We start from the raw sequence: 23636 nt of genomic DNA, 5'->3' as shown, positions 1-23636 counted from the left end.
AACACTTGGTGGGCTCTCCAGGCTAGCTTCTCGGTTTAAACGTTACACACTGAATTCACCTGAGCAGACTTTTGAGTAACATCTGGATTCTGTGCTTACTTGGTGAAGGTCCGGGAAGGAAACACGTTAAACACATGGCAAGGGGTTTTTATTCAGACCATTTAAAGCTCATACCTGACAGCAGCTAACCGCACCTTGACACTAGACTCAGACAAGCCAGTCACAATTCGGTCCATCATATTTTCAGTCTCAATGATCTGGAGAAAAAGGTTAATGCTGCATAAATAACAACACAAAGATGACACACTTCACTGCTTGTAAATGCAAGTAGGCTGACGTCATTAAAAGTTTAATGTTGGCTTTTAGTGAGAGTTTTTACCTCTGGAACCATCAGTTTGTGGTGGGGGCAGGCATCTCATCAGAAAGGTTGGGCTATCCCCTAAGGACCTGCCAGGCTGAATGACAGGCATAAGGGGCCGATTATGCTTGATTATTTTTAATAACACTTAAAACAATAACCACACGGCATGATTAGCGCAGAGGTCTTGCATAAACAGTCTTGAGAAAGTGAAAGAGAAAAAGGAACTACCATCGGAAAGGTTCCTGCCACAATGAGATTCTAGGGAAATCATGGTCCACACAGCCCTTATGAAATGTAATCTGCGGGTTTCTGACAGAGCCACCCTCTGGCTGCTTTCTTATCAAGAAAATTGAAAAGTTAAATATTTAGAAAAGTAGCCCTTGCCATTTTGCACTGTAGCACCAAGCCCTACTCCATGTAATCACTACAATCATGGAGCTTTTTTTTTTTTTTTAATTTAAAAACAAAGCCTACAATTTTTCTTCATTAAGCAATAATGTATAGATACAAAATAAATAGTGTGGGGAAGAAATTAAGTTTAACTTGTGTGGTCCTATGGAAAAAAAAGCATATTTTAAAAAATGCTAACATAATCGCAACACAAACATTAACAAAACTAATATTTGCAGAGTACTTCTTTGTGCCAGGGGTAGTGTGAATAAATGTTACATTATCTGTTTTATCCATTTTGTGGCCATTATGATTATCACCATCAGCATATTAAGAAGTGGAGGACTTAGATAAGACAGAGTCCTTATGCTTAGCCATGCTTGTAAGATGGCCCTGGTAGAGAAGTAGGCCTGTGCTCACCAGGCGGTTTCCAGGATGGGCAACACATTAACGGCAGTCATTGCTCCTATGGGAAGTTTTTTAAAAAAATCCAGGCCAATTAAATCAGTCTCTGGGATGGGGCCCAGGCACCTGCTTTTTTTTGTTTTTGTTTTTTAAGCTCCACAGGTAGAGTCCAGTATGCCGCCATGGTTGAGGATCACTACCTCAGAGTAGGAGGAGGTGGGAAATCTCAGGATGTTCAAACCAAATGAGAAGAGAACAAAAAAGCTGAAATTAAGAGTGATGGGGAGAAGAATATCAACTATTAAGTACAGGGAACCACACTGCAGCTGTAGGGTAGTAATGGTAATTTTTATATAGTGATTTGGAGGTTCCTAAGTGGCTGAGAAAACTTATACTTCTCACCCAAGAGCAAACTTAATCTCACCCTTACCTTTATGCACATCCACCTCTGTCCCCATTGTCACTTCTAACCCCTAAATGCCTTCCTTTCTCACTGTATACGCTTTTCGACCCTCACATACCTTTCTCCCCGACCTGGATTTCTTGCTCAGATACTCCACTTAATAGACAAATGCCTTCTTTTCACTGACCTCCCACCACTTACTCCTGTTTCACATCCGAAAGTGCTGATTTACAGTAGAATATTCAGTAAACCTGGCTGCCAGATCTCTGTGTGTGCGCTACCCCATCTCGGCGGGACCTCGCTGCTCCGCCAGCCTTGCACTCACCTGCAAGATATTCCCATCTTCCCTATATATTTCCGTCCTTCAAATTCTTCCTACCTCCCTCACACCCTCAGTCCCTCTGTGCCCACCTCCTTCTTGCAGGGAAAAGGCTTTTTTTCTAGGACACAAGTTGTCTCATCTTCCTCTTCTCCTTAACGTATCTCCATACCTTTTCACTCTTGTTACACTGAAGTTGGGTACTTCAAGCTCAAAGCCCTTGCACCTTGATCCAGAAATTGCCTCCCCCCACCTCTTTCTTGCAGCTTTACTCTGCCCCACCCCACTGGTTCCTTTCTCTTGGCCCGTGCCCTGCCACTTGCACCCCTATTTAAAAGACGTAAGTGCTCCAACTGTCATCTCTTTAAGTTGCAGTCCTCTCTCCCCTACCCTTCCTTAAATGGACATGTGTTCCAAGGCTCCATTCATCGCTCACTCTACATATGACAAGTTTACACCTATTCCATACAGAAGCTACCTACAAAATAAAATGCTGAAATAGTACCTATGGCATGGCATCATTAACTCTGGAAGCTACCTTTCTAAAATATTAATCTACAATGTAATCACATCTAGACAGGTCCCTTAGAAAAATATTTTCAATTGATGCAGAAGTAACACAGATTTTGTGAGACAAAACTCTGCAACAACATATTTTAATACTTTGGAAGCAGAAAAGTGGGAACACTGGAATAAACTTCTTCATAGGAGATGGACTCTTCCAGACTCGTTCAGACAGGGTATTTTAATTAGAGTCATATTTTAATCATATCTGGGTGTATCAATCATGGCAAAACTGGCTTTTAGTATAGACAAGACTTACACACACATGAGGCTCTGGAATTACTATCTAGCAATTTAGTGTCTCATCTCCTTAGCTATTTTGTACTGTAAGCTCCTACAAGGTACACACCAGTCTTCTGCTTCATTCCTGGACACACAGGAGGAAGTATGTCATAAATGCCAGATGAAGAAAAAGATGTAATTAAAGCATCTGATTACCCACTTTGTACCAAAAAGTATGTGAGAGAAAAAGATATATATTTTTTCTGAATCTGATGCTTTGTAACTAGCTAACAAAATAACCAACCTGTACTTCATACTTAAAAAAAAAAGGAACTGTAATTCAATGGTTTATGCAACGACAATATTACAATTAGTTGTATAATACTCAATGTTATGTCTCCATTTAATGAAACTTTGAAATCAATATTCATTACTTGGTTTTATAAATACCTCTGTTTTGTATCTAGCATTATCAGTCCCAGGTCTGCTTCTTTCAGTATGCAGAAGGCCAAGGGTCTCAGTACCGTGGGCAAGTGGCAAAACCTGGCCCTGTCATGATTAACTCTTTAAAAATACTTACCATCATAAATGAACGCTGTAGAGATCATTTACAATTCTTTGGTAGATTAGCCTTAAGACGATAACTAACAATTTTACCACAGATTAAGTCCACGGATTCTGAATTCTGAATGAATTTGTTGTTATTCAGTAACAGAGCCGAGTCCTGAAGGGCGCTACTTCTGTGGTACTGTTGAAAACCTTCAAAATGTTCAAGGTGTTTGTTTCAACTTGCAGGCTAAGGCTTAAAAATCGCTCCTTGCATCTGCCTGATTTCATGGCAGAGACATACAAAATTTTGACACTGTGCCTTTTAAATTACCATTTATAATTACTGCACTTTGTAAAAAATTTAAAAATATAAATTCATGGTATAATTATACTGTTATCCAGAACACTAACTAGTAATAAAATCAATGTATAACAAATTATAAAAATGTTTTATGAAATACTTAGCAAGTTTCTGAGGTGGCAGAAAGATATTTTAAAAAATTGACCTAAATTTAAAAATATACTTTAAAATCTTATAACTTTAAAAATATAGAGAAGAATTTACATTTGTTCAAATTTTGAACATGCATATTTAAGACAGGGCTTCATATGAATAATGACTCTTTGGAGAAATAACATCTATTGCAACCAGGGACAGTAATACTTAGATAACCAAAGTTAAAATTTGGCCTCCATACTTTTTCTAACATATCTATTACCTCTGAATTCAACCAATTATTGATTTATATTGTATATTCTATTTAACTTAAAAAACAACAACCCAGAATTTAATTTGGTGCTTTGAAGGGCATGCTAAAGCAAACAAAGTTTTGAAAACCAGAAATTTAAATCTATTCTAAGAGAGTAAGAAGACATCTTGTAATTAATAAGAGATAAGCTAAAGAAAGAGGCTCTATACTTCTTAAGTACAAATATTCTTTTTACTATAAAGAATAAATAACTAACAGAACTGGAAATTTATAGCATAAAGTCAATGTCTTCATTGCAAACCTTTTTTATTTATGCCCCAACGTTGTTCAGTGTTTCTAGTACAATTTAAAATATTTATTTTTAATCTTCCAATGAAGTCACTTAAGATATTCTAATAAATGCTTCCATTTGTTGAGCACTTACATGCACCATATTAAATATTTTAAATACATTGTATCTTCATCCTCACAATGACCCTGAAGATATAATTTCTTTGCTAGGAAAAAGAAGGTAAAAGACAAATTCTCATTTTTAGTTGTGGTTGTTTTTTTTTTACTTTTTATTTTTTTCTGCCTATACTGCTTAAAAGAAATTGTTCAATTTAAAAGGAAAAAAATATCCCATTCTTGACTACCTTATTCACGTAATATAAAACCAGTGTGATTGGATGATCCCCCCCTGTAAGAAAAGTTAAGATTTCATGTTTTCAACTCTTGAAAATATGAAAGGCAGTTATAAAACATTAAAAATGACAAAAACATTAAATTATTAATTTCCAAACTGATTCAAGAATAGCCCCACTGAAATCAACATGTCCATTCTAATTTTTTTCAAATAATTCCTTAAGCCCCTAGCAAAGTCTTGCTGGCCATTCCTTCCTGTTCTCTGGCTTACTGAGGTTTTATTATAAATGCTGAGTTGTAAGGCTGCGTCTTATGGCTCTTCGTCTCACTGCACTGCTTTCCTTCCTCCCCCACCCATCAGACAATATTTACACTTTACAGAATAGGTTGGTTTCTGAGTCAGGCTAATTTCTATAAACCAAATCATACTTTCATCCCTAGAAAAAAAATGGGTCCAGATTCACATTTGTGAATAATATACATTATTTTTAAATCACACATTTAGAAAGGAAAAAAACTAAAAAATGGTAAAAATTATTTCAAAATTAAACAAGTACCATGCTATAAAATATGTTCTCTTTGATCTATATCAAAATGAGTAGAAGACATGTCCTTGAGATTGTCTGCCTCTTGAAAAATGAGAATTTCCTGCACTTTCTTTATGCTAAAGTATAGTGAAATCCCTTGCCTATATGATCAGATTTTATTTTCCCTATTTTAAATTTCTTCATAGAATTGCTAATAAAATTATAAATGCTCTTAATGTATGAAGGCCCATACATAATTTGCTTAATAATGTAATTTTGCAATATGATTCATTCGTCTATTTGTCCATTCATTCATTTTTTTCATTCATTCATTCTTCAAATATTTATTAAGTGCTGTCTATGCATCCGGCAGTGTTGTAGATGCTGGGAATACAGTGATGAACAATACATAAAAAAATCCCTGCCCTCATGGAGCTTACATTCTAGTTCTTCAAAAGGAATGTCCAGCTAAAATATAAGTACTCAAAATCCAAGAGGAAAGCTTTCTGAAAGTCTCCATTAGTAAGATACCTCAAAGGAGCAAAGCCTGCATAAGTACTTCCTTTAAGATTTGCAATGTATTTTATTTTTATAAAAAATAAAAATAACATCCTATTAAGTTCATTAATCTCCTTGAGTTAATTTATACTATTTCTAATTTTCTTCAACTTATACTTTCTAACTAATAAATTACACTAGTTCCTTAAACAGAGTAAAGAGAGACAATCCTTTAAAATTTCCAGCCTAATTTATGATCAACAGGTACCAAACAAGTAATGATCTTCATAAGAACAATTCTTTGTTAGAAAAGAATCAGCCTCACCATTACAGGACTGCCTGCCACTGCTGCCCCTGCATGACTTTAATCACTGACTGGGGTTATGACTGGAAATACCAGCACTTGAAAGAATGTTAGGTATCTTAACTTCTTTCTTTTTTACTGTCCCATTAACTGAACTTACTCTTCCTAGTCAGCATTAATATGTGGTCAAGGCCATTATTAAAAACTAGACTTTCCCCCTGGCAGAGATTATAGCGAATTGTGTAGTCACTGCCAATGCGCTCTGGACCTTTCATCCATTGAGTACTCAATTCCTACCTCAGCCCTTGCTTAACCTAACAAATTCTTGAATTATTCTAAGTTGAATATGGCCAGGCCACATTGTCAAGCTCAGTGGTCCATCTTTTCTTAGGCTTCTCCCTTTTCATCTCACAGCCAATGGTAATGTTTTCTACTCTCATCTGCAGAACTCTTCACACGCCTTCACTCTCTTGACAGGACACCAGAGGAAGTCAGGAAATTTGTAAGTATGCCACAGAGTGATAACGGATGAAATGCTGGGAATCAGAATACCAACTTTGCTCTGCACAGGATACAGAGAGATCTGGGCATATTGAAGGAAATGTCACTCTGTGTTTGATTTCTGTATTTTCATTTCTATATTTATTCAACAAATACTTATTTACTGGGTGCTTATTAGGTTCCAGGAATTGTTATATATTGATATCTCTTACTGGGAATACACCAACACTGCTCCAGAGCAGGAGTGGTATCTCTCTGACCTACGGGTCATATCTCAGTCTTCAGCTTAATTTTGTCTGGCCCAGAGAGAAGGTATAAGAAATGAAATCACAGAAGGTCTTTAGAAGCAAAAAGATAGAAACATAATTCTACAAAGAAAGAAGGCCTGTATCTTTCTCCTTTACAGCTGGGTATAGCTCTCATTGTCAACCTCTTATAGCTTCAGTTTTTTCTTCTTCATTCTGCTTCATTTCCTGAACTGATCATAACAGGGCAATGGAATATATGTTATCCCCTGTACTTAATGAATTGCATTCCCATTTTCAGTTTAAAAGGCAGACCAACTGAACATTTCATATTTTTATCCTTGTGTGTGTGTTGTGTGTTTTTTTTGTTTGTTTTTTGTTTTTGGGGGGGGGGGAGGGAGGAAATAGCTCTATGATCCTTGAAATTTCTTTCAAAGAATCTCCACTCATTAACTCAGTAAACTGAAATTCCATCTTGACAAGCATAAATATTGCATTAAAAAATAAAACAATTAACAATGTGCTTCACGAAAATAAATATAATCGAAGTTAATAAGGCATAAGTGTAAAAGGTAAATAAATATTTCATAGAAAAGTAAATAAAAATCTATCCAAATAATTATGTCAACAAAAAATGGAACAGAAATAAAGGCATTCAAAGGAAAAGGGTCATTGTCATTTTTTATGCACTGAAAATAAGAATTCTCCACTCCTAAGAACCATTTTCATGTAGGTTTTATCACAATATAGCTTATATTTTCCATTTTACAATATCCCTCTTCAGTAGTTACTATGAACTGTAAATTATTCAAACACTTCATTTTTCCAGAAATTAAATATCTTCCTTAAAACTCTATATATTCCCCATTATATAAGAATATCACAGTATCTTTTCTTCACCACACAAAAAAGCTATAATAATGATAACTTATTCTTTATTTGTCATCTTTCTACAGAAGTTATCAGGATTTAGCCTTACCAGGAAATTATACACATTATAAATACAACTTTTAATAGACTGATCATCAGACTGTTATGTTGTATTTCTAGAACATGATATCACAAATTAAGTCATTAATTCCAAAACAATAGTTTATTAACAAAAAAGTACAAAGAAGTACAAATGGACATCCTATTTCCCCCCTTTATAGTCCATCTATCTATCTCCCTTTCAGTCCATGGCATAACCTTCTTGAGCTAAAAGAATGGGCAAAACACTTCTCATCTTTCTAATGAGCCCTAATAACCATCCAAAAACAAATCATTATGTATATAAGTTATACAGTCCATATCAATTTTTAAAAAGTTTTATCTATGAGTTGCCATAAAAGCCTCTTCCTAAACTGAACGAAGCATATCAACATCCAAAAATTATGTTTGTCAGACATAGGGAATACCATATCACTAGTATGTTTACCTTTAAGTAACAGTTTACAAATGAAAGCTTAGAGGTGTCAAGAAGGATTTTCATAGATATTTACTAAGAACACTTCAAGTCAAAAAAATCTTGTTAGTTGAACTAAATTGAGGTACATGGAAAACAATGAGCTTAGTTGCTTTTTTGCACTGATTTTAAATCAATGCTATTCACATATCTAATCTTACTGCTTGGTTCAATTTTATTCAAGAATGGTTCCTTTTCAATTGATTTCATGAAACCTACGGCTATGCCATACCTCTCTCTCTCGAGCCCAAGTACTTCTCTGAATCATGACAAATTCCCAATACTTTGTAATTTCCCTCACAAATATCAATATAGATGGAAAGACTTAGTAAAGTGCCATGTTCAGTAAATAATGCCCAATTTGCTCTTTCTGCTATGGCTCATCAAGACAGAACATGTGGGATTACTTTACTGATGTTCCTAAAAGCCTTGTGTAAAATTTATTAGATTAGGTTATATATTTTTTTGAGTGGTAGATCCAGTTTTTTGGTTTGAGGAGGGAGCCAGGTCAGAGCTTACAACTATACTTTATTTTCTACTTAAAACGATTCTCATAAAAAACATGAGTTCAGTGTTGGACTAGGCCGTTAAAAAAACATAAGGTGCTATACCAGTGATACATTTTTTGGGACCTGAAAATTCACATGACCACTCACTAAACATAAAATCATCATTCCACAAAGATTTTATTCACATCAAACTTGCACAGTAGCAAAAAAATCAAAACATAACTAAGCCACATATCAAAGAACAATATACAATAAATTTAAATTTCTCAATGGCATTGGAAAGTATTTTCATAAATAACATATACAATTCTAGTGTTAGGACTTTCAAGGTGTCTGAAGCTTCACAGTGCTAGAAATGATTTTTATCAGAACACATGCAAAAATGTGCAACACAATAATCCATATTAATGACACAAAAAAGCACACCAGTTATTTCTCATTCCAGCACGGCCATGCCACTCTATGTTCTAAAAACAAACAAACAACCCCCCAAATCCGGGTCCCATTCATTCTTCAATTATGCCTTTAGTCACTCTGCTTTATTATATTCAAACAGTCACTGTTAGTGCTCTTCACCACGACTTTCAGGTCGGCGTCACTCCCTGCCTGCTGGCTGTCAGGACTGGGGGACGCCCCTCTCCCAGACTCACCTTCTTCCGGATGTCTTCATCATTTGCTCCAAGAGAGGCATAGAGCTTGAATGCAGCCTGGCGGAGTTCGTGAGCATGTTTTAAGTCATGATCAAGCTATGGGAGAGAAAAAAAAGATATGTTACAAATCAGGCCACAAATTAAATTTTCAATAAAACCAACTGAGTTGAAGAAAAAATGTTTAACAACTATTAACATATGAGTGTTCTCACTGAATTCCTGATTATTTTTGGGTTCTGCTCACGTGACTGAGACCTATGTGTGTTTGTGTCAGCATTATCTGGATACACACTGCTTCTGTTTAAAAGTGAATGCCACAATGTTTGACACTAGTATATGTAAAACCTTTCTGAACCTTTGACCCCTAAAAATTCAGTGATCCTAGATTGTAGCATCAGTGGCACTAATGCTTGCTTGCACCGGCTCTTTGAAATACCTTCCCCCAAAACAAAGGTACACTCAGGCCTTGCCAGCCCCAGAATACAGCTGATAACTTGAGTGCTACTGCAACAATGTCTTTAGCAGGTTTCCCAAATGTTAAGAGTAGTGCTAGCCTAATTTCAGTATTTCAAATACTTTTAGAAACAGGGAAAACTTTTGTGAAAATCCTTAATGAACATTATACCATGGTAATTACTATTTATCTATTGCAGTTATCTGAGATTTATGTCAGGGGACTTTTTTGATACATTTATTAAAACTAGAGGGAGGAACCAAGATGGTGGCATAGATAAACACCTGAACTTGCTGCCTTGCACAAGTACATCAAAACTACAACTAAAAGACAAAACCAATATCATCCAGAACCACGGGAAGGCTGAGTGGAAGTTATACAACTAGAAGGAAAGAGAAAAGTGCACTGAGACTGGGAGGAGGTGCGGAGGTACGGAGGCGCACATGGAAATGGGCTGGCAAGTGGGTAGCTGTTGTCTTCTTGAATTGGGAGGGAGATAAGCTCCCGACTGCTCTGAACTCCAGTTCAGGGTAAGACTCTGGGGACCCAGACTCATATGTGGAGAAACTGGACTGTCTGGCATCGGGCCGGAACACGAGGGTGGCTTTCTCTCAGAGGTGCTTGCAGTGATCATTGTTCCTGCACGGTGCTGTGAGATACAGAGGCCTGGGGGCCTCTTTGGGGCAGGGCTGACAGGCAGCCATTGCTGTCTGCTCCGCCCTGGTGATTCCCTGAGGCCCTGCCCCACCCAATTTACAACCCTACCCAAGCTGTGCACAGAGGCTTTTGCATATGAATGGCCTGGCCTTTTGCAATCTAAAACCTAACAAACTGCAGCTGGGTCAGAGAGCCCCAGAGCTTCCAAAAGAAGGCCCAAGGCTCCACAGCAGCTTGCATTGCTTCACAGCTGGGCTTTATCTGGGCACCTCCAAACCCCAAACAAAGAGGAGGAATCTGCAGATCTCTCTGTAGCTCCTGCTGGGTGGCCTCAGGCAGAGGCTAACTTTGCACCTCCTTGGAGATCCAAGAGCCAGTGTACCCAGTAGTCAGAGTGACACCATCCAGATTACAATTCTTCACATCCATAAGAGACACACTCAGGGGGCAGACTCAGTGAGCACCAAAGCCCCAATGAAGCAAGTCCTGCCCCATAAGGGTGTCTCCAGCACAGAAGTTCTCCCATTGTAGACACAGCTGATCCTCACAGCCAATTGGCCTGGAGGTCAATTCCTCCCAGTGATACCAACAACAATCAAGGCTTAACTACAACAAGACAGTGCATACAGCCCACAAAGGGGTGCGCCAAGAGTGTCCACCTCAGGTAATTAGGGAGGCTGAGCCACTGGGCTGTATAGGACACCTAGCACACAAAACCACTCTATCAACACAGGGAAGCAGCCAAAATGTGGAGACAAAGAAACATGTCACAAATGAAAGAAATAGAGGAAAGCAAACTACTGGATATAGAGTTCAAAACCATGGTTCTAACTAGAAAAGCAAAAAGAAAAAAGAATCCAAAAATATGAAGATAGTGTAAGGAGCCTCTGGGACAACTTCAAGCATACCAACATCCGAATTATGGGGGTGCCAGAAGAAGAGCGAGAGAGCAAGATATTGAAAACCTATTTGAAGAAATAATGACAGAAAACTTCCCCTACCTGGTGAAAGAAATAGACTTACAAGTCCAGGAAGCGCAGAGAACCCCAAACAAAAGGAATCCAAAAAGGACCACCCCAAGACACATCATAATTAAAATGCCAAGGGCAAAAGACAAAGAGAGAATCTTGAAAGCAGCAAGAGAAAAACAGTTAGTTACCTACAAGGGAGCACCCATACGACTGTCAGCTGATTTCTCAACAGAAACTATGCAAGCCAGAAGGGAGTGGCAAGAAATATTCAAAGTGATGAATAGCAAGAACCTACAACCAAGATTGCTCACTCTACCCAGCAAAGCTATCATTTAGAAATGAAGGTCAAATAAAGAGCTTCACAGATAAGAAAAAGCTAAAGGAGTTCATCACCACCAAACCAGTATTATATGAAATGCTGAAGGGTATTCTTTAAGAAGAGGAAGAAGAAAAAGGTAAAGATAAAAATGATGAACAACAAAGTGACAACAAATACATATCTATCAACAAGTGAATCTAAAAATGAAGTGAATAAAAAATCTGACGAACAGAATAAACTGGTGAATATAACAGAATCAGGAGCATAGAAAGGGAGTGGACTGACAATTCTCGAAGGGAAGGGGGTGTGGGGGTTGCGGGAAGAGACTGGACAAAAATCGTACACCTATTGACGAGGACAGTGGGGGAGGGTAATGACAGGGGGTGGGGTGGGAAGAGGGTGGAGGGGAGCTATGGGGGGGAAAAAGAGGAACAACTGTAATAATCTGAACAATAAAGATTTATTTAAAAAAAACACTACTTACTGGTATGAAATAATTCTACCTTTCCATATGCATAACTGGCTTCTAAGTTATCAATTTTCCATACATCTGATTTATCACCAAACCACCATAATAAAAATAGGATAGTTTCAGTGACTATGAACCAGTAAATATATAAGGCATATCAATAATGTAAATAATTTTATAACTAAGATATATAACTTCTTCATCCAAGTGACTACCACTTTCTTCAAATGATTTGCCTTCAAAAGGTTCTCTTCTGCAATGATATAGCTGTTGTTCAAAAATAATTAGAGACCCTCTTTTAAAACTTCCTAAAGAGCTAAGTGGCATGTGAGCTACAAAACCCTGACTAATATATATATATATGAACTAAGAGAGTTTGAAGTTAATTGTAACCTTTAGAGTAACAAATAAAACAAAACACCCTGAAACTCATTTGGGGTAGTTCTGAAGGCAATTCTTTTTTTTTTTTTTTTTTACATATTTTATTGATTTTTTACAGAGAGGAAGGGGAAGGGATAGAGAGTTAGAAACATCGATCAGCCGCCTCCTGCACACCTTCTACTGGGGATGTGCCTGCAACCAAGGTACATGCCCTTGACTGGAACTGAACCTGGGACCCCTCAGTCCACAGGCCGATGCTCTATCCACTGAGCCAAACCGGCCAGGGCTGAAGGCAATTCTTAAAAGTAGTTCCAAAAATATTCTGATCAAAGCAAGCACTGATGGATTATGGGAGGAATCTCCCAATATATAATGAGGAACACTCACTTTGATTTGTAAGTCCTAAAATATTTATTCTTAAAGTTTTAACTACTTTTTAGTCATAACATACTATTAGAATACTGAGTTGGACTAATATATCATGAAAATCATACATTTGTTAACATGTAAGAATTTCTCTCTATGGTCAATTATTTCAATTTTTTTTCTGAGGGGGGGGGGGGTCAGAAACTACTGGATAATCCATCATTAAAAATAAAGATGACTTGCCCTGGCTGGTGGCTCAGTTGTTAGAGGGTTGACCGGCACACTGAAGGGTCTCGAGTTTGATTCCTGGTCAAGGGCATATACCTGGGTTGTGGGAACCCCTGGCATGGTCAGGCATGTGCAGGAGGCAACAATCCAATCGATGTGTCTCTCTCCTATCGATCTCTCTCTCTCTTTTCCACTTTCCCTCCCTCCTTTCCACTCTTTCTAAAAAAAAAAAATAAAAATCAATGGAGGAAACATCCTCGGATGAGGATTAACAAAAAATAAAAACTAAACAAAGATGACAAAACAAACTAATATTCAATTTTGGCATTGAGATAATTTTTAAAAATTATTTCTAGTTTTACTGTAATGAAAATAAAATGGAAAAACCTTAATAGCAGAGATAAACTACATACTAATTAAATGATTTGCACCTGCTGAGGTTATATATTCTTATAACTATGTTCCCTCACTTTCATGTCCAACGAAGTGTTCTATTTGCCTTGCTGGGATGGTCAACTAAGGGTGTTCATGAGGTCATCACTAGGACTTGCCCATGTATCTCTGTACCTGTGAGACACTGTCAGTGTGAGCAAGTAGCCAGAGGGAGAACAGACAAGGCAGATGGTTCAGTATAACCCATCACCTCCACTGGAAAAACAATCATACTGAAGGAAGAGCAGACATAACTTTAATACACAGAGGGCAATATACATTATTAACACAAATATTAATGAAAGCATTTTAGGTCCTTCCTGAGACAGAGAAAATATATACCCTTAATAGTTTATTTTATTTTCCATATCAAATGCTAAATGAACAGTTGCCTGCCAGATTTTTTTTTTTTTTTTTGAACTCGGGGGCATGAGAGAGGTCAAGAAAACAATTTTTTAAAAGTTACCATTGGGACCACTGGCATAAAAAATACAGTCATATTCATGAAACAGTACTGGTTACTAATTAGGAGGCAATGTTTTTTCTACCATGACCTTCTTAAATAAACTTTCTCTAACATAATATTTATCTCTTATGCTTAGAGAAATAAACATGACAAACAGGCTCAGAAAAACAAAATCAAAGGAATATCTACCTATCCTAAGGAACTTATATTTTGAGAAAAAGTAAGCACAATTAATAGTCTCAGTCTAGAGGTTAAATGATGCTTTAGCTGTCACTAGCAGACCAAGTACAGTATAAAACTGCAAAAAGAAAAGAGAAGATGGCAAAAGTTAGGAGAAGTAGCAAAAGAGAAAGACAGCAGTGGAGAATAAAATAAGGCCACTAAGTTACATATAGCAAAAGATCACCTTGACCTAAAGAACGAGAACAATGCAATAGAGATGATTCTGGGAACATGAATAGGATGAGATAACATTGACAGAATGCCAGTAACCAGTTTAGACACCAGACCCCACTATTTGGAAGTTTTAGTTGGGAATTAGGGATGTAATTTTCTTCTTTCCTCATTATTTCCTTAATAAAAAATTTCTGCCCAGCTGGTGCGGCTCAGTGATTGAACACTGACCCATGAACCAATAGATGGCAGTTCGATTCTCAGTCAGGGCACATGCCCAGGTTGTGGGCTCGATCCCAGTAGGAGGTGTGCAGGAGGCAGCCAATCGATGATATTTCTCCCTCATCGATGTTTCTTTCTCTATTGCTCTCCCTTCCTCTCTTTAAAAATCAATAAAAACATATTAAAAAAATTTCTGAACATGAAACAAATTGGACTGAAAAACTCATAAAACAACATCATCTATGTTACCAAAGGTAAAAGATTCCTTTATTTAAAAGGGCTTTGAACTGTATTATCAAGTAGTTCAAAGTAGTGAATGGTAAGTAAAACTTTTAGAAATCCCTCTCCAGAGCTGCTGAAAAGGAAAAGAGAACATACCCTTTTAATGTCAGTGATGGCACTCACAGAGCTGGGATACTTGAAGTAATCAGCAAGCATGGCAATGAGGTGATCAGTAATGCTCGCAATTCTCTGTAGCTCAACATCTGGTTCAATCAGATAGGCTAGTGTCTCAGCTCCTTCAACTCTCTCCTCTAGTAATCGCTCCTTACTGCACATTCGAACCAAACATGGCAACGTCTGAAAGGTAGTGAAATTAATTATTTGCTTTTTGGTAAAGGCAAAAGCTTGGAGATTATATAGTGACTGAATTAACTCAATGATTTTTATTGGGAGTCATGCTTGTGATGAAATTTTCAATGAAAACTCACAGAGAATAAGAGAGTTTTTTAATGTAAAAATATATAAAATTCAGTGCATATTAATCATTTATGCTGGCACACTAAACTCTAATCATACAATCAAAATACAATAATACAAACTCTATTCAGGCTTTTGTGATCGGTAAGACTAAAGCTTTATGGTACAACCTTACAAAAGACATTTCAAGAATCCCTAATAAAGCATGTCTGATGCTTCTACACCATGTATGTATTTACCTAATTGACATCCAACAGTTTAACCAGGAACGATTTTGCCTTAAAAAAAGTATGCTATTTTTTCCTTAGTGAGTAATATGGTTGGGATGACTTTTATTTTTTGTTTGGGAATTAAAATCTACAGGAACAACAACAAAAAAAAAGATACAGCTTTAAAGGTTCAGTGATCTTAACCATCACTCAGATTCCATCGGTTCTCCTATAATGCAAGTGAAATGCATTAATTACAGTTCCTAGGTTTTCCAAAGAGTTCCTTGGAAAGACTAATATCTAAACTGTTCAATTTTACTTCTGAGGTCCTTCAAAAATCTTGGCTGGTTATTTATCAATAAAAATATCCCATGTATTTACTATTTCTAAGGCTGGTGAATCCACTTTAAAGGATAATGTGGAAGTAAAAACTGAAAAATATTACAATTATAGGAAACCTCTCTCAACTACCACAGTCAGCTGTTCTTTTCTAAGTCCCCAATATATCTTTACCACAGTTTAGCACTTTATTGTTAACTACTGATTTCAGGCTTTTCAATACAACCCTAGGCTTCCAAGAGGAAAGCCTTATTCTTATTTTCTTTTGAACAGTCACTAACATTTATCAATACCATAAAATCATGGATTAATGAATTTCATTCTCACAACTACTACACCAAGAAAGATACTATTAACCTTGTTGACCAATGAGGAAGAAACGAAGGGAGAGCAGTTAAGAAAATAAACCAAGGTCCGTGCATGGAAGCCTTTAGCATTCTATGCAGAGTTGTTTTCTTAGGGGGTCATCAGATCTCATTAAATTAATTTACTTGCTTCACCAAAGACTAAAGCAAACAATCTTTTTTTTTTATCCTTGGGTTGATTTTGAACACTGATAGTGAGAGATCTCACATTCATAAAATGACACACAATGAATTTATTTATACTTGCTTTGTTCTTTATAGCAAGTAAGACATTTAATGTATTGTTATTCTCACAATAACCCTGTGGGACAAATGAGCAGGAATTATTGCCTCCATTTTCATAATTAGGAGTCTGAAGTGCCAACAGAATAAGGGGTGTGTCCAAGGTTACCAAGCTAGGCAGTAGTGGCAATGCTAAAAGCAGATTCCAGGTCTTGGGACTTTTAGGGCTAGTCTTTTATCTGGGTTTTTCTGACTTCTAGTTGATTTGGACATCTATGACGATGACTGTTTTCATGTGTTATTTACTTATTCCTTCTCAGTTTGCCTTTTGATTGTCTGCCATGAGAGTGATATAAAGTTTTTATTTGCAGAGCTAGTGAACTGCTTCCTACAAAACTGTTGCAAACAATAAAAATCAAGGGTTAAAATATATTTTCTATCACCTGAATTTTACATATTTTTACAATTTCTACATCCCCCTTATTACCATAAAAATAAAAAAAGTATGACAAGGAAATAATTATTTCACTTTGACTTTCAAAACACATATAAAACCAATTTTTAAAAACTACATGGCATCCCACCAAAAAGAAAAGCATGGTGTTTACTATTATTTTATTCTACACACACATACCATAGTGACAAATAGGAATACCAATATTTATATTCAACACATATGAATGAATACTTTTCATATATCTTTTAGAGAATTAATTAGCTCACCTTCAATACAATACAGTTGTCGTCTGTCCGAATTGCTCCAGCTCTACACATGTAAGTCAAACTGGAATAAGATGGCAGAAAGTAAGTTTTTGCTCGTGTTTTAAAGCGTTAAAAGAAAAATTACTTGCCTTTAATGTTTTATGGGCCAAAAATAAGACAACTACTGACATTTATTTTGAGAGAGGCTTTAACATTCCCTTATCTGAGGTTCTGTTCACTTAATAGTCAAAGAAAACTAACTGATACCAATGTTATAAGCCAGATATTAAAAACCCCCAAAACCTTACAAATTTCTTTTTTAAATGGCCAAATAGGTGGACACATTTTGAAGCTAGGTGCTGAGCACATTAGAGTTCTTTATACTTTTCTGTTGTTTTAAATTTTCCATAAGAAAAAGGAAAAAAAATAAAAATAAAATATAAAGTTAACAAAGTATCTAAGTTTAAATGAAGTTAAGTTGGTATTCTAACTTTAACAGCAGAAGTATCACGAGAAGCATTTACCTTCTAATGCTTATGGGTGTCCATAAGAAATTAACTAATCAGAGGTTATTAGTAGTGGCATTAAGAATTAGGCAATGATTTGGTTTTATTGAAAAACAATTTACCTTCACAATTATATCTGGCTTTGAATAAGAATAAAAGTACTTTGCACTCCCCAAGCAGGTAATGAACATTAAGCACTTCAGAAACTTTAATGAGTTTCCTTTTTCAATTACATTCCTTTAATAAGCTGGGTGAAAAAAACACCCATGTTCTAGCTTTTAGGGGATGCTATAAACAAATCAGTAAAATACTTATATTACAGAGCAGGGGTGGGGAACGTCTGGCCTGTGGGCCGTATACTAGTAAAGGCCCGAGAAATCATTTGGTCTGGCCCTGCCAAGGCATTAGGGGTGAGTTAATTAAATGTTTGTCCAAATATAGCAGGCTAATTTTTAAGATAATAATTCTGTGTGGCCTGCAAATTATGTTATAAATATCCAAATGGCCCTTGGCAGAAAAAAGGTTCCCAACCCCTGTTCTAGAGGGTTGAATCCTTTATAGCTGTTATCATTTTAAGGCTTGTTATCCCCACGGTTTTTTTTTTAAATGTTCTATGACTGGGTTACCTCACTATTTCAAAAAAAATAGTTTTGAAGTTAAGACAAAAGGAAAAAAAAATACAAGTAATATAAACAAACAATAAACAATTCATAGTTCATGAGTATATCACTGAAAATTTCTCATTCTCATCAAAATATTAGAGTTTCTTAAATACTGAAATAAACAATTCATTTAGCATAGAACCCTATACAACAGGTGTTCAACCTATCTGTTAATATATTGATACAGAATTAGCATGTATTGAAGGCTTATAGGAGCCAGGAGTTATGCTAATAAGAACTTTATGTAACTACCTTATAAATTGTTACATCTCTATGAGGATTTTTTGTTTGTTTTTCCTAAAATGAAGAAACCACATTCTCTGAAATCGTGCCTTGGTTATCAACTTTAACTAATTCTCGTCCATATTTCTATATCTTTATATTTTCCTGGCTTAATACTTTTAATGTTTAGCATAATATGTGATGGTTAATTCTCACCTAATTCCATATTATTTCAATGGAAATACAGGAAGGGAATGTGATAAAGTAATTTTCTGTAGATAGTCTTAGATGTTATATGAGAGTTCCTGTTCTGCATGCTATTGGGTAAATGGAGTAAAAACCATGTCCATTTAAGAAAATGTGAGACAACCCCATGACTTTCAAATTAAAAAAAATCCCCAAACAAGATTGGGATTGAAACTGAACTAATCACTCTGTCCCAAAATACTCTAAGATATTGAGAAACACTATATTTCTTCCCACACTGTCTTGACTTTTACCATTTTGCTGATGTGAGTTGCATCTCAATAGGCTTATCCCTCTGCAACATCTTGACAAAAATTTGTGGTAACAATTCTCCATCAACCAAAACTAGAAATAAAACAAACAACAAGAATTGAGAACTTCTTTAAATCTACAAAGTTTATAAATTAAATCATGTAGGTTCCACTGAAAATTCCAGCCTACCATTTACCAGGGTCATCGATACCTGGGGGTTTTCAAAAGCTAAAACTGAGAAGCATTTCAGTGCTTGCATTCGAACCTGTAAAAATAAATGAACAAAAAAACAACGTTTTTATTTCAGTTTTGCAAATATGCATTTTTTAAAAATATATTTTTATTGATTTCAGAGAGGAAAGGAGAGGGAGATAGAAACATCAACAATGATAGAGAATCAGTGATCAGCTGCCTCCTGCACACCCTGTGCTGGAGATCGAGCCCGCAATCCGTGCACGTGCCCTTGACTGGAATCGAACCAGGGACCCTTGAGTCACAGGCTGACGCTCTATCCACTGAGCCAAACCAGCTAGGGCACAAATATGCATGTTAATGTCTCAAAATCTAAACTCTTTTGAAGAAATAACTATTTAAATCTGCCAAAGTACTAAAGGAAGGACTCAAGGGAATAAAAATAAAACCTGTTTATCTAAGGAGTGCAATAAGTTAAAATTAATGAAAAAGCAAAAACAACAGTAGCAACTAAAATTTAACTAGACAAATCCCTAATCAAATTTAAGAGAACACTGTACAAAATACAATGTTGGTAAGGCAAAAGGGAACTTAAAAACAATTACCAACTGCCTTCCAAGTGGGACATTTCTTTTTCCCAAATTACAAAAAAGAGATACCTAAAGGAGGGAGAAAAAAGAGTACCCTACTCTTGTGGTTGCATATGGGATGAGAATGGGGAAGAGAGGAAACAAAGTTACCATAAAAGTTTGAAAAGGGCTAAATTAATTTAACTTTTAAAACACGTATAAATTGTGCCACCGTTCCTTAAAACTGGGTATCTGGTCTGGGATGATACCAAGGAAGGGCCCAAACTCTCGACCACATACAACATATTTTACAATTTGCAGGAGCTCCTATAGGAGCGACTATTTTTTAAGTCTTTCTGTTCAGTTTTCACCAGATATCTAATCCTCACTTCCAAGCCTGAGCCTATATTTGATGTTCTTATGTGGAACCTGGGACTGGTAGGATAGGTAGCTGAGGTGTGAAGAAACATGTCCCTCACTTGGACAGTACAACTATCCTTGTGAGCTCTTCACCAAGAGTGAACTTTGGGCGTCTGAGGTAGGGAAAACATACATATTAGCAGGCTGCAATAGAGCTAAGGACCAGAAGAGCAGAGTAAGATAAGTACAAGTGGATAGAAAACAAAATGACGGCTTCTCTGCTCTACAGGAAACTCCTGGTAAACCCAACTCTAATGTGACACAAGGACAATGTCCCAATATTTGCTACAATTTGCTAACTGAACAACAATGAAATGTCCAAAGTTTTAGCTAAATGCTTGATAATATATCATGATGCCACTTACCTATATATAAAAGACAGTAAAGAACATTTAATTAACAAATCTGAAAACCCTTGACTTTTAAACTCAAAATAGAAAAAAGAGTAATTTTAAGTGTTTAGGTATATGTGGATATATACTATAAGTTTGAGTCAGTGTGGCTAAATAAAGGTCTCAAATATGAAAGCCAGTTCTTCCTGATATAGCAAACCATTGTTCCTATATACTTCAAGGCATCAGGTTTGGCACGGACATCTAACTGGAGGAGATTGTTAATAATCACAGGTGAAAATCAATAGCTACTCATGCCACAACCACATCCTGAAAACAAAATAGAAAGGGTAATTGGTTTTTTTTTAAAGCAACTTCTTAGATAAGACAATGCCCCACAACATTTTACTGATAAAAACTACTCTTGATTACAATATCTAACAAAGAAGGAATAAAATATGTGGGTCTCTTTCTAGAGCAAGATTTTAGAAATCAAAATAAAGTATAAAAATCTGGACATAATTTTTAACATCTTACTTTGTAAGATACTGAGGTTAGTAGGTGAGCAATATTCTGAACTGCACCATGGTTAAATAAAATTGTTTGATGATCTGGACCCTGTAAGAAAAGAGAATATAGCAATACATTAAAAAGAGCAAGATTCATTCCAATAAAACATTTATTTAAATGTAGAAAATCACACTCAATACAATGCAGAATTCTCAGTTATCCTTCTCTTACATAAACTCACCCCCCAAAAAAGCAGGGAAGCTGGATCACTTATGGAATATCTTTACTGATGGAGTTATGTTTATAAATGATGACAAGATCAAGCACAATGCAATTCTCTGATCACAACGGTTCCCCACTGCTAACAAGATAAACCGTACTCTTTTAATCCCTCAAATTCTTTACCTCAAAGATTGTAGCAATATTTGTTACAAAAGCTCTTCCTCTTCTCTGTCCTACATAGGATTGTGTAAAAGCAACTGCAAGAAAGGAATTAGTGGCTGCACCAACTAGAGAGGAAGAGCTATCGTTTGATTCTTATCAAGTCTTCCTAGTCTCTCCAAATCAACCTGCATGAACCTAGGGTTATGGAGGCAGCATCCACAGAGTAGGAGGCACATAAGCCCATGTGATCTTAAACTCCAAAAGATAGGTCTCAAAAATCTGAATAACTGCTTAAGAAGTGACAACAATTTAGAAGTTAGAGCTCCAATTAATATTATTACTAGCCCTTTCCAGCTTCTTAATAAATCAGGGAGAGAAAATTTCAAAGATATAATAATGACTAGCTTATAACACAAATATTTTAGTAATCTCTCCTCTTTTTCTGTCTCTTGTACCCCAAGTATGTATATTTACTTGATACTGATATCAGCATATACAAATTTGTGAATGAGTCTTAAAATTGCATTATGAATTTTATATGTAAACTGACCAACATGAAAATGGAAGTTTTTTACAATTAATGACATTACAGAGATCACGAGATCAGTTATTTTCAAAGACATATTGTTAGTGTATCAGTAGAAAGATTAATACTGTATTTTAGGCTATTTCTATTGTCATTGGGTTTATAAATGCTATGTTTCCTGAGGTCTAGTTCTATCTCAGTACACCTGAATTTGGTCATTTAATTACAGTTGCAAATGCTCATTATCAGGCTAAAAGAAAGCCAAGTTAAGATGAATTTCTCTGTTATCTTTAGTTCTATGAATGCCATGAGGTTGCCTGTAAGTTTCTCTCCAGCACAAGAACTAGTGATTTAATGGTATTCCTTTAACTATGATTCCAGCTAAAACAGCATTGAGAAGTTTCACATAAGCAAACCTAAAAGTGGTGAGAAATTTTTAATGAATAATTCTAAAAGTGATTTGAGTAACTTCAGGAATGGGATCATTCAAATTTCTCATAATTTAACATAATTTGACATGTAGTAGTTATATACATCCAGGTCCAATCTTCAGTGCCCTTTTGGGATTACTGTAGTTATAACTAGTAGATGCTGTGTTCTCGAGCACTCGGGTATAGGTGCTCAAAGATTTGTAATGATGCACAGAGTTCTGGAGTATTCTTTTCTACCTGCCAGGACCAGCTACAAGACATCATTTCATTGTTGAAAGATTTTAGACCCTGTTAGTTTAGCTCATTTTTAGTAAAATGAATTGCAACGCAAGTATTGTTTTCTTAAAGCCTTTCCTTGAATCAAAGAGTGTGTGTATTTGTAACTTTACCACATATTGTAAAAGTTAAGAGATCATTTGACACCCCTGGTCCTGTGAGTCAGTTTACACACTGTCAAAGCAATCTGGGAAGAGAAACTTCAAAGATTGATTATTTATTTGTTTATTTATTTATTTATTTTCTAAAGTTTTACATGTCTCCTTTTTCCCTGACTAACCCCCCCCCCCAGCCATTCCCATCCCAGGCAAGCCCCCACCGGCCCAGTGTCTGTGCCCATTGGTTATGCTAATATGCATGCATACAAGTCCTTTGGTTGCTCTCTAACCTCATCCCCCCCTGACATTTGTCTCTGGATCTATTCTTGTTCATCAAATTATGTTGATCATTGTATCCCACATATGAGTGAGATCATGTGATATTTATCTTTCTCTGACTGGGAAACTTCAAAGATTTTTGACAAAAATCTTTAAATTCTAAATGTCTTAAATAGAATTAAGTGGGCTGTGAACTTCCTTTAGGATTTGGGGAGGGGTTCAAACATTTAAATTATAATCAATAATAGATAATTTTTATGGAACCAAATTATTTAATTTTCATTTATTTGGGAAACTGGTCTAAAATGTGATCTGTGATCTTCCTAGTTTAGTATGTAGATGTTCACTTCTCTTTTCCTTCTTTCCTACAGTTCCCCAAACTCCTTACTTTGTATTTGTATTATAAATGATAGGTGAGTAATGTTGCCCTGAAAACTTACAGAATCATCAGATGATAAATAATTATTTGGTTAGAAGTTAGCAAATGTGTAGAAATTATGAAAGATCTCAAATAATCACCCATTGATATCAAAAGAGTACACTCAATGTGTAAACTATGAAACAAAATAAGTAGCACTTCAAACTCTTCAGGTTAGGTTCAGGTCCCTTAAG

The 23636-nt window shown here is 36.0% G+C and overlaps 1 protein-coding gene across 2 annotated transcripts in view; it reads right to left on the bottom strand.

Moving 5' to 3' along the window:
- Positions 1 to 23636, bottom strand: part of ARMC8 (armadillo repeat containing 8) — an 88532-nt gene that overhangs the window by 19636 nt on the left and 45260 nt on the right. For both annotated transcript variants that reach the window (XM_079794809.1, XM_079794810.1), the window contains 7 exons: positions 21058 to 21138; positions 19197 to 19272; positions 19010 to 19100; positions 17141 to 17201; positions 14962 to 15162; positions 9226 to 9321; positions 175 to 257 (listed from right to left, as the gene is read on the bottom strand). In XM_079794809.1, coding sequence (XP_079650935.1) covers positions 175 to 257; positions 9226 to 9321; positions 14962 to 15162; positions 17141 to 17201; positions 19010 to 19100; positions 19197 to 19272; positions 21058 to 21138 — 689 coding nt within the window. The remainder of the gene's footprint in view (positions 1 to 174; positions 258 to 9225; positions 9322 to 14961; positions 15163 to 17140; positions 17202 to 19009; positions 19101 to 19196; positions 19273 to 21057; positions 21139 to 23636) is intronic.

This window comes from Cnephaeus nilssonii (assembly GCF_951640355.1).
Source record: "Cnephaeus nilssonii genome assembly, chromosome: 17".
Taxonomy (NCBI): Eukaryota; Metazoa; Chordata; class Mammalia; order Chiroptera; family Vespertilionidae; genus Cnephaeus; species Cnephaeus nilssonii.
This window is presented reverse-complemented; position numbering and strand designations above follow the sequence as displayed.